General features: G+C 37.1%; 1 protein-coding gene and 1 long non-coding RNA gene across 12 annotated transcripts in view; both read left to right on the top strand.

Annotated features, from left to right (window-relative positions):
- Cdgapr (GTPase-activating protein CdGAPr) overlaps nt 1–8,488 on the top strand; it is a 43,632-nt gene extending 35,144 nt beyond the window's left edge. For 10 of the 11 annotated variants that reach the window (XM_072019570.1, XM_072019578.1, XM_072019579.1 and 7 more), the window contains 2 exons: nt 308–1,229; nt 1,334–8,488. In XM_072019570.1, the coding sequence (XP_071875671.1) occupies nt 308–1,229; nt 1,334–3,871 (3,460 nt within the window). In that variant the 3' untranslated portion in view covers nt 3,872–8,488. The remainder of the gene's footprint in view (nt 1–307; nt 1,230–1,333) is intronic. The other variant, XM_072019576.1, reaches the window with a different exon arrangement.
- A 2,408-nt stretch (nt 8,489–10,896) lies between these two features.
- Nucleotides 10,897–12,669, top strand: LOC139995806 (uncharacterized). Its single transcript, XR_011802071.1, has 2 exons — nt 10,897–11,451; nt 11,620–12,669. It is a non-coding gene; the product is annotated as an uncharacterized lncRNA (long non-coding RNA).
- Nucleotides 12,670–13,285: the final 616 nt, after the last annotated feature.

The raw sequence follows: 13,285 nt of genomic DNA, 5'->3' as shown, positions 1-13,285 counted from the left end.
AAAGAAGACCTGGCTTTCCCTTTTCCCTTAGTACATGTATTTCAAAAGCGATACAACTCAATAAGCTGTCGGGAAAAGCGAAAAATTATTTTTTGGAAGCTCTGCAAGATAATTACTAATATGAGATATATAATGTTAGTAAAGAAGTAGACTGTAGGAGAAAAATATGATTGTTGTGATTTTTCATGTTCTGCCTCGAAGATTGGATCATTTTCAACTGTGGCAATTTTGAAATACACGTGCAACTTGAAATCATAAATAATTCTAACATTATCTTTGCAACATAAATATGTATTTTGGATTTCAGAACCTTAGAGTATCTGATGCGTCATTTAGTGAGAGTGGCAGCTCGAGGAGCGGAGACCGGTATGACACCACGTAACGTTGCCATTGTTTGGGCTCCAAACCTTCTAAGATGCAAGGAATTAGAGGTTGGGGGTGTAGCAGCGTTGCAGGGTGTCGGTGTGCAGGCTGTGGTCACAGAGTTTTTAGTCTGTTACGCCGAATTAATTTTCGGAGACGGTCCAGTTGGACGGCCGAAATCGCTAGCTATTACAACACCGGCGAGATTGCTCAGTTTGGAAGAGGCTCGAAATCGAAGCTTGAGGGGCGAGCCTGATTACGTGGAAGTGGGCGCCGGTCCAGCCGGGTTACCATTACATTACCATACGGTCATAGAATTACCGCGAAAGAGAAACGGCTCGAAACGTTCACCCTCATTGAACTGGAGAGCTTTATTCGGACGAGGTGGCTTGGGTGCCAGAGGAAAAACAAGACAAGTTGGCACGCCACCTCAAACAGAAACGGTGCCAAGTTCCTTAAACTCCTTACGACGGTTAAGACCAGTGAAAAGCGCAGACAGCTTGGACGGTGAGGACAGTTTAGGTCCTCTGCTTGGACCACCACCAGCTAGACCTTGCGGACATAGTCGATCGGTTTCGCATGATTCGTATTTCGATCATTTAGCGGACGCACCGAATACATCGTCGCCGTTGGATCTGTCGGAAATTCAGCTTAATTTCGACTTGGAGGAACGAGAGATGAGAATGTTCTCGGAGGAGGAGAGTGGCGGGGTAGCGTCGGTAGAAGCGTCACCAAGACGTCAGAGGACGGAAGGAACACAAAATACCGCTGCCACCGGTGGATCTAAGAGAAAGAGATCGCGATTAGAGGAAAGACTGCAGTGCGACGTTGAGTTGCGCTTCATTGATAGCCAAAGTCCTGATCAGGTAAATGATATTTTACACGTCTTTATATATTTATATGTTTCTATAATTTTGTACATATGGTTGTGCTATTGGTGTTGATCGATATATTTAACGCACGTTCACAGGTGATGGTTTCTGCAGATGTTCACAGTATGGATACCCCATCTCCCTTGCCAACACCAGGGTACCTTCCATTATTATCCGAAGCTTCAACCCCACTCACACCCGCCACGCTACATGGAACACCGCATTCTACATCACCTGTACCAGCTAACAGTCCTAGGATAAGTTTTCGAAGTTTCACTTTACCTTTAGAGATCGACGAAGAACAAAGCAACGCGAACAAATTGAACAGAACTAGCGTGTCTTCCGATAAATCATCCGACCCTAGTCATAGGTTATCCGTAAACTTAGAAGGACAGAGTAACGCTAAGTCCTGCGAGAGGATAATGACATACGACAAACATGTAGATTTGTACGATGATAAAGAGTCTTCCAAGGCTCAAAAGACTTCGAAGGAATCGAACCTAGTTGTATCAGACGTAGTCGACCAAGACATGACACCTTGCGATAGGTTAATGTCTCATCCTAGCGAGATAGAATCTAGTAAAGTAACCATGTCTCCGTGTAAAGACGTAGAAAATAGATCGAGCTCCTGTTCCGTTGACGATAATAAATCTCACAGTGACAACAGAGACACGTTGGACGTGAGAAAACACGATGCATCGACCAACAAATCGATCGGTTCGCAGCACGACGATGCCATGGCTGGAAATTCAAACGCACACAGAAACGAATTGCCAGGACTGCCACTATCTAGCGCCACCGATCTAGACTCTCCGATGTCATGCGAGCAGACTATCGAGGACTTGCCTGATTCCGGTTTTGTGATTTGTGATAACTCTGACAAGATATTCACCAACACAGAAACGTCACAGATGATATCGAATACCAACGATTCTGGCGAATGGGTGATAGTCGAGACTACGGGCTCGATCACGACACCGACGAGCGAGTCGAGCAGTTCGAAGGATCCTTTGGAAGGCACCGTGAATAACGCGATCGCGACTGATGCACCGCAACTGAGATCCATGTCGGAGAACGTTTCCAGAACCTCCTTGGATCTCACTATGGGCTCGACAGTAGACACAGACACATCGTGCATTGGTGTTAGTGATTTAACCGAAAGTCCCGTTCTTCCTCAAGAATCTGCCGAGATGACATTTGACGTTGCCGACAACAGAGACCTCGAGGAGCACGACGCCACCGCGCAGAGGACTTCTAGAGCTTTCGAGGACCAAACGAGTTTCGGGATGGTCAATTCTGGCAATAATTATTCAAACATCGTTCACTCGCCCATACACGATCAGGATAATGGAAATGAGAAAATTCGCACCGTTAGTATGACGGACATTCGTATGAACCAGAAATCTAGCGAAATGGAGCACGAAGTCACCGCCTGCTATTCGCAACTGGACAACACCGAAGCCTTCAACAGAAACGAGAATCCAGCAAAGAAAGAAGCTGTGGTAGAAGAGAAGACCTTCGAAAGCTCTCAACGCTCTTCGAAAAGCCACTCAGACTTTCAGCAGAAAGAAATTCGACGTTCTTTGCAGCTACATCAGAAGCCACAATTCCAAGCAAGCGATCGCCGTTCGTTCTCTAATCAATCAAAGAAGAGCCAGGATCTGGATCTGTCCTTGGCCAATACGGATAATAAGCAACGCAGCCAGAGTCAAAAGCCAGAAAAGTGCCAAAGCTTCGAATACGTTTCACCAAAGGAATCAGCTCAAAACAGTCAGCAACACAAGCAGTTCCCTACACGTACTGAGGACGCTTCTAAATGTAACAACGTGAAGAACAGTCAACTGCAAGAGCACATAGAAGTAGTAATACCATCGGAAAATGCTGCCGAGCCCAGTGAAATAGCCCATCCCCCGGAAGGTGCATCCGAACCAACGTCTTTAAACTCATCTTGTACCTTCTCGAATGCATCTTCTCCAGTGGATGATTCTATCGTTCTTCGAGATACAGCAGCTATACTTCAAGAGTTAGCGTTGCAAAGATTATCTGGAGGCATTGTGGGTGACTTGTCTGTTCCTCCGCGAAGAAGATACGAAACGGAGAATAATAAAGATAGAAGAAGCTTCGATTCTGAGATCGGTAGGGAGATAGTTCGTGAAAGAAAGATGAGGCAGGAACTGGACTCTGCTCGGGGAAAGTCGGAAGAGCCACCGGTGAATAATACTCAACATCTGCCGCCATGTTTGAGAGCTCGTCACGCAAGAGCAACACGAGCGTCTCTTAGTAGATCATTAGACGAGGCAAAGTTTAACAAAATGTCGGAGGAAGCTTCTCTACCTGTGAAACAGGCTACGGAGGACGCACAGCACAGTTCCACACCTAACGTTGGAACAGGATCGTCGAACAGTTCCTCGGCTAACTCCGATAAAACGCATCTAAAGAACCTAGGTGGTTTAGACTTAGGCGATCCCCAGTGCAGAGAAAGGATAGAAAAGTACAAAGAAGAGAGGAGAACGTTCTTAAGGGACAAGTACAGATCGGAGAGTTTTCGAGGGATGTTATCGAAGACAGAAGACGATGGGGAGCAGGCGCTTTTGGCTAGGCTAAAACAGAGAGCCACTAGGCCCTCCCTTCATTGATATTAAAGTAATATTTATGGAAACGTTTTGACAACTTTCCCCCCCGCGTTGATTAATTGAATTAATTGCCTCTGCAATCGCATCATGCGATCAAATATGATGTATTCTAGTGAACTGTTCATTGTAACGATCATTGCGTCTAACCCTTTGCTCTCAACGTTTGTTCGAACTTTTTTGATGTACGTTTTGTCCTTTTTATTTGTCTCTTTTTTCTAGATTCCTGTGTTAAATATGGATACTATTGGACAAGAGTATGATAAGCTAAAATTTTTTTTTACAGAGAAACAGGTTTTAAGATCCAATATGTTGTTAATCAATCTCACATTGTAGGAATTGTGTTTTTATTTGTTTTGAAGTTTTTCGGTCAATAGTTTTTAAAATTAAAAAAAAATAATACTCGTTATAATATTGAGATATTATGCGAATATCGAAAATATTGAAATATCGCTTGTCTTTTAAGAATTGCGCCTTTTAGAAGCCATCTGATCAACTCTATCTTTTAAACAACAGCAAACACCAAGATAAATTTAAGAAATGGCTTCTGCAGTATCATTGTTTTCTGCTCTTTTTTCATTTATGGAGTTAATCAATATGACTTCTGAACGACTCGATCATACTTATGCTGAACGATTCAGCTGTTATTAAAAGACTCATCTTTGGACCTAACAGGCTTTTAGGCTGTTTCCATTTTTAATTGTCTCATTGTAAAATCCTCCTATTTAAGCATGAAGTAATACCAAAATTAGCCAAAGATGAGAGATGTGCTTATCATTGCTTTCTCCTGATTTCCATACGAGAACGAGTATTTAATTTTAGTTTGAGTAATTCTTCTATACGAGAGGAAGCGAATCTCAGTATTTTACGATATGTTCATCGTAGGTGATAGGAAATCGACTAAATTGTAATTTTAAATCGAAAAATCGATGGTCCAATTTCAATGAACTTATGTACGATCAAGTTTTGAATGCTAAATACGTGTAGCAACACGCAGCGAAGATCATTGGACGTTCTGCCATGTTTTCTTTTCCTTTTTTAAAGTATTATCGTATGCGTTTAATTAGTAATATAAAATTTTGTTTAAGAGGCGCTGTATTTATGTTCTTCTGCGTCCTAGATTAGTCGAGCGTGAAGGGTTAAAGGCGTGGAATTTAACGAAGTCGATTAAACACGAGTGATAGAACGAAAAAAAGGAGACGGTCTGACGATTGACGCTTTTAAAAAATGAAATCAACGGGGAACGTTCGTCTCTTTTCTTTTTTTTTTTTTTTTTTTTTTTTTTTTTAAATCGCTGTTGTTAACAGAACAGTTCGATGATATACGAATGTAACTTGTATCTTTTAATTTATTATTATAATCGATACTATATATACATATATATTATTAGAATTATTTCTGTTATTGTTAACGCGTCGTGTAAGAAATCATTTCTCCCATTATTGTTATCGCTCCCAAAGATGTCCCATTTATTAAAGCTTTTCGCGCTGTTCTGTTAATCGACCCTTTTAATTTAAAGCGATATGTACCAGAGTGTGTTGGGTTCGTGAACCGATTTGTTGTCGACCCTTTGCACGCGAAACTGCATTTTTTACGCGGGTTAAGCAAAAATGTATTTATATAAGCTTGTTTGACAAATTTTACGCAAAGTTAAGTTTCCACGTACGAATTTATATGTATAAATATTCTCTTTGTGATGGTTGAGCTAAAAGAAAAAGAATTTTCAAATGACTGAGCGTCCGTAACGCGTAGTGCTTTAACGAGATACTGTTCTCTCTCGTGTTTTAATGTCATACCGTTCGTTCGAGAGTAACAGTAAAAAGGGGAAAATTAAAAACAAAAAAAAAAAAAAAAAATTAAAAGAAAGAACAAAAGTAAGAAAAAGAGAAAGAGGCGTGAAACGACCAAATTGACAAATTCTATTATAGAGAATAGCGGAAATATTCGTTCTCATCTAGATTCCAAGTACGAGTGCAAAGGGATTAATGTTTTTCAGTGGAATCACATGTCTTCGTATCGATCGATGTAATTGAGTTACAAGATATGTTAATCAATACGCTTCCCTTTTTCTATAAATTTCGTTGTTGCTCGCTGATCCGTGTATTTTTATACGAGATGCGAAGCGTGCCGTGCTTTAATCATAGCGAGATGGAAGCTTGTTCGTTCGATAATTGTTCCAGATGTGTGCGTTAATTGTCCGAGCAATCTGTCGCTTCTTACTTTTTTCTCTTTGTTTTTGAATTTGAATTATTCTGTTTGAATTTTTCTTCCGTAAGGACATTGTTAATTTTTTTATTTTATTATCATTTTTAATTTCTTTTTTTTTTTTTTTTAAAGTTTTACACGTTCGTCTCCACGCCAATCGCTTGTCAGGTGTCACAGAAAGATAGCACGTAGCTAGAGATCTTCAAATATGTTAGACTTTATTAGCGATATATCGATGTCGAAAGAAATTAGAATACTCGTTGATATTCGTGTTCAATTTTACGTTAAAAACTCTGGTACATTCGATGAATTTGTTGTTTGTACTTTACCGGAGAAGAAAAATTTTTCTTTTATATACATATATATATATATATATATATACAAACAATTAAAGAACTATCGTATTAAATTAAGTATTCGATATACGCGTTCATATATTTTCTCTCTTTTTTGTCGTGGACTGGTCCATGGCTTCTATATAGCACCTCCTTTGTATATGCTTTATTATTATTATTATTATTATTAATATTATTATTAATATTATTATTATTATTATTATTTAGTCGACATGTAATATATTAATTTATAAATTCTTTAGTTCGATCGTCGATGTAAAGAAGAGACTAGCTTGAAGTGAAGATTACTGCAGGACCGACTGTTTCGTTAAAGATAAACAATTTTATTTCACGATTACCATAGGATATTATATAATTCGTTTATCGATAGAGAGTTTCAACGAGAATAATTTTTTTATATTTATTTTTTTCCGTTTTTCTCTCGTACTATAATTTTTACATTTTCAAGGAATTATTGTTCCAGAGTGAACGACGATCTTCTTCTATTACGAATTATTCAGAATCTCAATGCCCGCATTTATCTTCGATCAGCGATTTTTATCTACTTATTACTGCTATAATTTACTCGTGAGTTTACTATTTACCAAGATCTATCAATAAGCTGGAGAATATTCGTTCTATAGACCGGAAGAGTAAATGTGCGAGGATTGTTTAATCTTTCGATTACCCCCCGAACCCACGATCTCGGTTCTCTCTTCTCCCAGCAACGAGAATAACCGAAACACCGGAAGAATCATCTTCTGTGACAGCATTTATATTTCATCCGACATCGCCATCGCGAACCAATGAATTAGTACCAAGTCTGTAGACCGTCATTTTAACACTGTACATTTCGATCTCTGCCCGAATCAAACCACTTAACATACGTAGCTCAGAGAATTATCCTGTTCTCAATTTGTGATCCTGAAGATGCTCAAAACGAGAGAAGAAAGAAAGAAAAAAGAAAAAAAAAAAAAAGAGCCGCTAGCAAAGTTTGCGTACGAATAACAATGAAACCTTTTTTAATCTAATTAATGTTAATCTAATTAATCTAATTAACATTGCTGGTGTGCGTGTTCCAGGATAGTCCCGATATTTTGCGTATTTTTTTATGCTACGATGATACAACAAGTAGTATGAAAACGGTTTTTCGCAAACCAAATTGCAAACCAAGCGACGACCAAGCACACATACTTTTACTCGAAACCTTCGAGATACTTAAACCATATTAGTTACAATTTGTATTCGAATGTTTATGAAAAAAAAAAGAAAAGAAAAAGAAAAAAAGAAGAAAAACAAGAGAAAAAGGAAGGAAGAAAGATTAATACTTTATAAGGAGGAAATTTAATAACTTCCGAGAGGACGAAGGATTTTCTTTTTTGATAGATGTTACGATAATAACGGCTATGACAAGAGTGAAAAGAAATTACCGACGAGAGAATGTTGCGTCGATAGGATGCGTTTGAGGGACGAGTCTCGGAATTATTCGAACAATAAAAAGTTAGCGATCGAGTAGCGGTGATAATAGTCGAAACAGTTGATTATATTCCTCGTCGAATCACTCTTTTTTGCTAGCATTTCTCCTGTTCGATGTACACGTGACTCGCGTGATCAAACTTGTTAAAGCGTTCACGAACTATTAAAAAAAGGAAAAAAAAAAGCTATACGAAGTATAAACGTTTCTATAGTGCGTGTCGAAAAAGACTGTAACAATTTGCATTTACAAGAAATTGCAGATTGTTCCAGTAGTATCGTTCGTTATAGTTTCTCTATTGTGTTTCTCATTGAATCTAGATGAATTTGTAAACGAGCATTGATCATTCGAAGGGCTGTACCAATTTCGATTTTTCAACTTTTCAATTTTTGTATATTTACGATACTTTAGTTTATTAACGGTTGATTACTTGAAAATGCAGCATTACCACTTGATCATTTATTGAAGATAAATATTAACGGATAATTGTCAATAATTACTAGAACATCGGATGGTCAGTGCTTGATCCTCTCTGTTTTATCGGTAATCGTTATTTATTGGTTTTAGTTTTAATTGATTTAAAAAAAAAAAGGAAAAAAAAAGAAGAAATGGAAAGAGTCGTGAGCTCGTAAAATCCGTAAAAGATATGCATGCACAAGTAGCTTGTCCCAATGATGAAAATAAGACGAAAACTGTTTAGAGATATATTTAAAAAAAAAAAGTGAAATATTTAAAGCGAACTTTAATAGCTGCTTCCCTGGGTACCAAATATAATAGGAAAGGCCTAGTTAGCGATATTTAAAATAATGCCTAAAGTAAATGAAAAAAAAAAGAGAATGAAAAGCTCGAGAATACATCTATTTACGAGTATACTTCTGCACAATATAATGCGCAATAATGATACATCCGTAGGGTGTATATTTTTAATAATTTGAGATTTTCGCGGTTATACAGGATATAATAGTTATTATAGTCGTAGGATTCTGAGAATGAAAGAGAGAAAAAGATACACGCGCCTACTAGAAATTTAATATTTCCTGTGAGAAACGACGCAAAAGACTAATCCCTCGTAGTCGCAAGAGAAGGAAATAAGGGCTAACAGCAATCTTGTTTTTGAGCGTCGAAGACCCACCGTTCGTTAACCTTGAAAACCATTTTTGTTCCCTCTCACCCTATCCTTCTTCTCTATTTCCCTTCGATTTCTTCTTCTTTCACAACTTTTTAGTTAATATTCTTGTCGTACGACTGTTCTGTTATTAAACGATACTACTGTTTTTGCCTACTACAATTATAATTATAATATATGGAAAATTATATGTAAACAAATATAAATACTATAAATATTGGAGAAATCACGTCGCTCGTATAATTTCACCTGTCTCTAATACTTCCCCTCGATATAAAAATCTAGTTTTTCACTTTATTTTGTTATTTGATTAGCAAAAAAGATCAAAGCGTATCATGAATGTATTCCATTTACAAAAATACTTTGTCTTTTTAAACATCACTTTACTGCTTCTTAACTGCTTCGTAATATTCTATCGTACGTAGCTATGGTGATTGTAAAGTACAAAATCATTGGAATTGAATTTATACGTAATTCTACAATTAAAATTCATCTTGTCAAAGATAAACAACCGTTTAGGCATTTCTAAGCGGTAGCGATATCTATATACATTAAATTGAATTAATTAACGCGGATTTATGTAGATGGCAGGACGACTGCGCCGATTGTTGACCACTATCAAAAATCGCGCCAAATTAGTGAACTCGTGATCTCTCATTCCGCCGACTGTTCTTCGTGATCCACTTTAAACTTACAAGAGTTCTTTAGTCTTTAGTTCTTTATCGTATCCTTCTCGGTCGATTCTCGAATCTATTGAACGTCTACCCGATATTCGTCTCGTGATACGAGCAGTGTAGTGTATCCGTCAATTTAATAAAGCATATCCCCGTAGCACATCTTGTCACATTGTCATCGTCGAATAAACTCCTTTTCGAAGCGGTCTAACCTCTTAAAACGGTAAAGAACCTTTGGTCTTTACTTCTTTAAACGCGGTGATAGAGTGGTTGAAAGGTGAGGAGGCACTCGAGCGGTGCCGGAAGAGACGCGAGGACGTACTGAAGGGGTTGGCTGGGCTGCCTTTATGCCGTAACAACGAGGGCCCACTTCATAGGGCAGGAAGCACAAAGGTGAGGACGACTCCGTGACTATCGCTGAATCTTCCATGGTAATTATTTTTAAACACGTCCTGGAGATACGAATCTTTAGTGGCTCTAGCACCGAACGGCCGAGTAAACTTCTCGCATCTCCGTTGCCTAACTAAATAACCGGACTAATTAGACCGTAGCCATGCTTTCCAGCACGTTGTCGTCTGTATCACGTTGATAATTATTTTTTTCCTTCCTCTCTTCCAGACGAGAATTTACCCGTGCCACTCTATCCACTCGTGTTTCCTGTCCGCACGTATGTATCGTTAAAAGTCTGTTACAATAATTAATTATGACAAATGAATCGATAATTAAAGGATTCGGTATGAAAGTGATTCTTGCTGAATTTTCTTAGTTCTTTCTGGATGCATTTTAATCGTTGGACAAGCGAGATCGATAAGAGAATCGAAGTGGTAGCATAAGGAACGATTTTAAGGTTTGATTACGATATCTGCGATCCATCTTTGTTTATATCGTAAAAAAAGTATTTGATTATTGTTATTTTGTAATATAGTAGAACTCTGTTTACATAATGTTGTTGCAGTATAAATAAATATTTTACATTTTATATAACTGAAATTCATATATATAGGAGCTCACTTACGGATTCAACTGGTATAGCAGTTCACTTAACCTAATATTAACCAATTCTTAGTATAAACTAATACTAAGAGGTTCTTAGTATAAACCGTTCAATTGCAATGAATACAATTTTCATTTCGCTTCTACATATATTTTTATATTAATAACCATTTTTTTTTAAGGTCATATCATATTATTTGCAATTGAAAACTTTGATGAAAATACCTCTTAGTTACTAAACTTGTCTTTAAAACATGAATTTTATGTTCTTTTTCATTCTTAATTTATTAGAATATAAATATTGCGTTCACCCATATTTCTATTTTATTGAAAATGTTTTATTTTTCCTTCCACCAAGATCACTTTAAGATCAATATCTTGTTATTCAAAAAACGTGCTTTAGTGAAATATCAGTAATATACAATTTTTCACCCCCTCTCTGTGCTGTTTTTTTCACTCTCCTCGAATCTTTCGTTTCCTTTTTATTCATCTCTTCTTCGTCAGTCGTCGCGAAGCTTTCCCCGTTCTGTTACTGGCTCTCCCCAGCAGCACGCTTTTATAGTGTAGCAAATCGAATCAGAACGCCCCCGCAGGGTCGTCAACAATATTATTTGTTAGCGGAAGTGCCGTAGTAACTGGAGGTTGAAATGAGGCCAGATTGGCCAGGGTGATCAAGTTAAACGGCACGTGGACAGTAATGCTGTTCCCTGCACCACGAATATCCTCTCGTCGATTCTGATCCTTCCTCCGGCTCTCCAGATTTCAACAGATATTATGCTGTGGGTATTTTCATTCTTTTTTTTCTCCTGTAAAGTTATTCTACTTGGACAAATATCTTTTTAATACGGAACTGTTAGAATTTTTTAATCAAGTATTTAATTAAAATAAAAGCGAAATATATCGTTCGTTAGTTTAACGGTTGAAAATTAATTGATTTATGCCAACAGATCTCGAAGTTCATGATTCCAAGGACATGGAATTCGCAATAGATCATACAGAGATCGAGGACCAGAAAATACATGATCCCATAGTTGTAAAAATCGTCACAAGTCATCTAAAAATCGAAGAATCAAGATCTATTCATGTAACATAGTTTGTAACACAATTTATGTTCAAAAATGATCTTTACTTTTATACGCATATGAATTAACTTTGTGCGTTTATATCTACTGAGATCAATTGCTTATCGTATCATATATTTACATTTAATATAGGCATTAAAATATTTAGATAAAAACATTGATCGATAGCTGGAATTACGATTACAACTACTTTAGATCTCGAGAATGGTGAGAATGGTGCAACCAGGAAACAAGGAGCAGACAATGATATAACGCTTGATCAGAAGTGAAATGTCAAGGTAAAGAGCAGTAAAGAGGCTCAAGCGTGTTCGATGAACAGCACGCAACCGTTAGCCTAACAAGCTGTCAAGACGTCGCCGCGTGTCAATCCAATGGTCTCTACGCACCCTTCGAATAAATCTACTGGGAGTCTGTTTCCACCCCCTTTCTCGACGCCGCACCAACCAGAACTACTGTTGTCTCTCAACAACCGCTTGCAAACTTTTAGCCCTGTGAATGATTTAACTTCTTAGATCGCGTTCCTCTCGTATCCAGTCTTGCATATTCCTTATCTTTCAAAGATAATATTTCTAGCAATGATATTTATAATATTATTTATATTATTCATTAACATATCGTTGAATAGTGATATATTATTCCATCTTTTTGTAGATAAATTAAGCTCAAGTAAGTCAATTATCGGTAGACTGTGCATTTTTATGCATTTAGATGAAATTTAATAGTGCAAAAATGTACGGAATGCGTACAATGTGCAAAAATACATAGAATACCCAAAGTAGAATACCGATTATAATTTTTAATAGGTAGGTCTCAATTTTCTCTAGTTGTGCACATAAAAACGTAAATTTGCATAAAAATCTGAGGTGTAATAACCGATAGAAAGCATACTATTTTGTCTCCTTCTTAATTTCAAAACTTTGCAATTTACTGCTTTAGGATCTTAACAAAATTATCAGCTACGAACGTGTTGGAATTATTATGGCTGTATTTAATCAGGGACATTTGATCGAATCTCTAAGCATCTCTCAATAATACGGTCGCTTATAAACTCTTATTGATCCTGCATGGAAACTTTCGTAGATCTTATCTACTAGCTAACGTAATTTGATTTCCTCGAATTAGTACGTGCGTGTGGGGTGCCTTGTACGTACGATAATCTTCTCCCCTTTGATCTACCTATGACGTACTGTTTCAGATTATACACTTTGTAATCTGTAATGTACTCAATCTAGTGTACGATGTAATGTAAATTTGTCGATCACATTTAGCGGTATAAAATCACTGAACTTTTTAGACTTCTGTAATTTTTTAATAATATTGCCGTATTCTTTATAAAAGCTATTTATGTGATGATTATTTCACGTAATATTGTAGATATTAAAATATTGTGAAACGAATGCTAATCGTTATATGAATTGAATTATTATTATTGAATTGAATTATTATTGTTTGAAATGAAAATATCATCCAAATTAATGTTCTTTTCATATAAACTGATTAATACATTTTCATAGAGAATATTAACGAGCAA

The sequence above is a fragment of the Bombus fervidus genome, chromosome 16, assembly GCF_041682495.2.
Source record: "Bombus fervidus isolate BK054 chromosome 16, iyBomFerv1, whole genome shotgun sequence".
In the NCBI taxonomy this organism is placed as follows: domain Eukaryota; kingdom Metazoa; phylum Arthropoda; class Insecta; order Hymenoptera; family Apidae; genus Bombus; species Bombus fervidus.
The sequence above is the reverse complement of the archived record's forward strand: the minus strand, read 5'-3'. Positions and strand labels throughout refer to the sequence as shown.